Source organism: Mesocricetus auratus, unplaced genomic scaffold, assembly GCF_017639785.1.
Source record: "Mesocricetus auratus isolate SY011 unplaced genomic scaffold, BCM_Maur_2.0 Super-Scaffold_100066, whole genome shotgun sequence".
NCBI classification, from domain to species: domain Eukaryota; kingdom Metazoa; phylum Chordata; class Mammalia; order Rodentia; family Cricetidae; genus Mesocricetus; species Mesocricetus auratus.
The window spans coordinates 1,533,038-1,537,375 of NW_024429235.1; the positions used below are offsets into that span (position 1 = coordinate 1,533,038).

Below are 4,338 nucleotides of genomic sequence, written 5' to 3' on the forward strand. Positions count from 1 at the left end.
TAAAAGAGACATCTTCTGTTTTAAAGGTCAGACTGCATTTGTTCATAATGTTTCCACTAACTTATGGAACATTTTTTAGTTTCCATTGAGGTATAAATGGATATTTTCTCTGTCACTAGAGGAGACAGGAAACATGAATGTGCTTTCTAGAAGAACCATAGGCCTCAAAATCATAATAACTGATTTGTAATGTATTAGATGCCAGATTATATAATGGAACACAAGTAAATAGATCTCTATCAAGTTACTACTAGGTATGGTCCTTTATAACATAGATTTAACCTAAGCATTTTCTTGTAGACTTTGGGTGTGATGTCACAATTGCTTTTTATGGTGGCAATGACGATTATCAGTTTAGGCCCAATATTGCAGTTGATTAAAATACACAGTCAGGAAGTACCTGATACAATAACTTTAAAGATATGTCCACAGTGAATTCAAGTTTAACTTACTAGTCAAAATTTTTCAATATTTGTTTTTAATATAACAAGATGAGAGTGTGGACCGGGGAGGGATTCTGAATTTAGAGGTACCTAATAAAGATTCTCACTGAATATGCATCTCTATAAATAGTAGTTATGAACCATCTTCATTGCCTATGTGCATACTCACATAGTCCTGTGGGTACAGGGAAACATGGAAATTCGATATCAGAGACAAATTATGCACTTTTAGTTCAGAATATTTTTTTAAATTTTGATGAAATAGAAGAATTAAACATTTTCTTGTCAAGGTTTTTAAAGATAATTCATACAAAGTTTAAAACTTGATTTTTTAGAAAACAAAATTACTTCCTGAGCACTTAAATTAATGTGACAATAATTCAATATATTGTATCATACTGGTGTTACTATTGGGATTCATCAGAGAAAGTTAACTCTGCCCTGGTTCCTCATGTGGTGTGCTGTTGATTTATTAACCATGTCTCCATATACCCCTGGATTCTGGTGAGGGTGCCTTGAGTTAGCACAACAGGCCCAGAGTAAACAAGAGGCACTGAGTCTTTCATGATGCCAACATTATGAAAAATATTTGTCCTTTTAAGATAATAAACATTGAAATAACTGGAGCAACACTCATCCAAGCCACTCATTATTGTTAATGACATTTTAATCAATGTGCAGTGAGAACAGCAGTAGAAATGGAAATTGGGCTCACTACACTACACTCCTCAGCTCCGTCTGGTGAATTTCCCATCTTTTTCCAGCCAGATTGCCTACAGATCTTCCACACACATGTCTAAAAGATTCCTGAAGATCACCTTTATGGCATACTAAGTATGATTACTATGAAGTGTGAATTATGTCTGATTATTTTACTAGTAAAGAAACAAATAGAGCTACACTTATTATTACTATACATTCAAACTTGGTACAGTGCCTCTTTTGTGATATCTACCACAATAAATATCCATGAACCAATCAGAAGTGTTGCCAAATTCCTGCATCTCTTAGCTAGAGAATCCTCCAGACGTTTTAAAGAATGCTGACATTACACAGTGCAAAAAATACTTACACAAATAATTATTCAATCTGTTTCAAGAGTTAAAATAGGGAATCAAAATTTCCATTTTAAAAAGTACCTTGTTACCTGTGCACTTTGACTGGGATAAATTCTCTACTCTTGTCACCAGCTTGCTACCTGTTTTCTCTTTGTCATTTAAATACAATCAATTATTGTTTACATTATCTCTTCATTAAATCAACAACATTGAAAAAACTAAAGTAATAAAAAAGTTTTTTTAAAAAATAAATAAATTTAAAATATTGATTCATCTGAAGAAATTACACAACAAAATAATAACATATTACAATTTATCAAATCAATAAATAATTCTTTATGTACTTAAAATACTTCCTTATCTAAGGATGAGGCCTGATAGGCTTTAACCTTTCACATTATCATGTTTAATCATGTCTTCCTTGTACAGGTCCTGTTCATGAAGCCTGGTTGACAAGTCTGGGACTCTGTCATTTATAAAACACAATTCAGCAGAAAGCCCCCTTTAAATTGGCTCCTTTGATAGTATTAAGGTGTTGATTACACTTATATTTAAGGAAATTTTAGCAATGTTCATCTATCATGCCTAGAAAAGTTTTATCTCTACAACTTCAAATTTTTGTGCATTTCTAAAACTGCCCATCACAATATATGAAGCCGCAATAACCACTAGATCATGCAACATTGTGAAGTATCAGTTAATTATAATGTGTTGACACATTAGCTGGGATGCACATGGACATTTAATGAATAGATATAAAATGTGAATTTATAAAGAATGTCAATGATTAACATACTCTGCTAAGAATCTTCCTTAAGGCAGATTTAATGTCCTTATTCCTCAGGCTGTAGATGAAAGGATTCAACATGGGTGTGACCAGAGTGTACATCACTGAGGCCACTGCATTACTTTTTGTGGAATGGGACAGAGAAGAGCCAAAGTACACTCCTAGTGCTGTTCCATAAAACATGCAAACAATGGACAAATGTGACCCACAGGTGGAGAAGGTTTTGTACTTCCCACTTGATGATGATGATCGCATGATGGAGGAAATTATTTTAAAGTAAGAGAAAATAATTCCTGAAATAGGAAGTAACCCAAAGATGGTGCCTATACAATATCTGACTATGTTACAGATGACACTATCAAAACAGGCAAGTTTGAGGACTTCAGAAGAACCACAGAAGAAATTAGAAATTTCATTATATTTCTCAAAGTTGTAAAATTTTAATACTGCCACATAGTGCAACAGTAATTCCAGAAGACTAACGAGAAAAGACCCTAGAACTAAGACACCACAGCAACTGGGATTCATAATGGCCTGGTAATACAGAGGGTGGCAGATGGCCACAAACCTGTCATACGCCATCACAGCCAGAAGCATGTCATCCATACATGCAAAAATTATGAGCAGTGACATCTGTGTCAGGCAGCCCAAATAGGAGATGACTGGGCAGTGAACATGGATGTCCACAATCACCCTTGGAACAGTGGTGGAGATGAAACCAATATCAACCATGGACAGGTTGGAGAGGAAGAAGTACATGGGTGTGTGGAGATGGGAGTCAGAGCTTACTGTCAGGATGATGAGCAGGTTTCCAAACAGGGTCAAGATGTACATGGACAATAAAAGGCCAAAGACAACAGTCTGTAGGTCTGGATCCTCTGAGAGTTGAATGAAGTGGAATTCTGGTAGAGATGTTGTGTTTTTCATGTTCTTATTTCTTGAACATCTTCTGGAGATGACCAAGAATGTTGTTAGCAATCATACCAGAATGTATGTAGACCATCTTTAAATTTGAGACAACTATGTACAAATATATATATATATATATATAATTTTCTGAAGTATATTATGACATCATTAATAATTATACCACATTTTGTTCTTATGTTATATGTTACCTCGTATGAGATCCATGTTTAATATAGTAATCTAGAAGATGAAGTCTGAGTTACTACAAACAACTGGCCTGTAGTCATAGTAAAATAAAGAAAATACCTTTAAGACAAAATAGGTATTTTATAAAAGTTTCACTTTACATGAATTGCTAATCAAATAAAATGAAAACCTGAAACATTTACATATGCTTTTTCTTATTGCAGTAACAAGGAGCAAATTTATTAACTTGCAATATATCTGACAGTGTGAAATTCTAGTCTCTAAGTAACAATTTATGACTCCTACCCAGAAAACATTTTTCAGACTCCAGCATCTTCTATGGTTTTCTTTTATTCTTTGACTTAAAAAAATATTCTCAATTGAGGGGGATTTAATTCGTTGTTAATAACTTACTTAAAATTTTAAAACCATTTGTATATGTATTCTTACTTATCTTAGTATATTTCAAATGTTGTACATATATCTTAGTTACATCGACATTGTTAAAGAACATTTCTCTCCACAGCTGCTGAGCTGTCCAGTGATGTGAAAAATAGTGAAATGTCAATAAATACAGTTGAACTTTTATGCTGCAAAGCTAATTTGGGAGATCAATTCCACATAATATCAGTAAAATATCTGGTATAAAAAGATGATTATCCTGTGTCTCTGAAATGCCACTGATTTTGTGAAGTCAGCCAGCTTGACCCAGGGCCATAGTTTCAGTAGCCTCCTCCTAAGATAGTAAAGTGATTTACATGAGAGACAGGCCTGGTATGGATGTCCATGTTCTTACCTTAGCTACAGAGGAAATTTCAGATTCACTTTTAAGCCAGAGCACACTGAATGCTTAAAATATAAAAGATTTAAAATATCGATAATGTTAGTGAAACAGAAACATGGGAAAATGGAGATTATTTTTAAGTCAAAGAAAAAGCCCATTTCTTAGGGAGGG

The 4,338-nt window shown here is 33.8% G+C and overlaps 1 protein-coding gene across 1 annotated transcript; it reads right to left on the minus strand.

Annotated features, from left to right (window-relative positions):
* Positions 1 to 2,288: 2,288 nt before the first annotated feature.
* Positions 2,289 to 3,245, minus strand: LOC121136351 (olfactory receptor 7E24-like). Its single transcript, XM_040736675.1, has one exon. It carries the CDS (start codon positions 3,213 to 3,215, stop codon positions 2,289 to 2,291), a length of 927 nt encoding a protein of 308 aa, XP_040592609.1. The 5' UTR covers positions 3,216 to 3,245.
* Between the last annotated feature and the right edge of the window lie 1,093 nt (positions 3,246 to 4,338).

What these genes read in the sequence shown, in the direction of transcription:
- LOC121136351 (XM_040736675.1), bottom strand. Translation starts at nt 3,215, where the DNA reads ATGAAAAACACAACATCTCTACCAGAATTCCACTTCATTCAACTCTCA.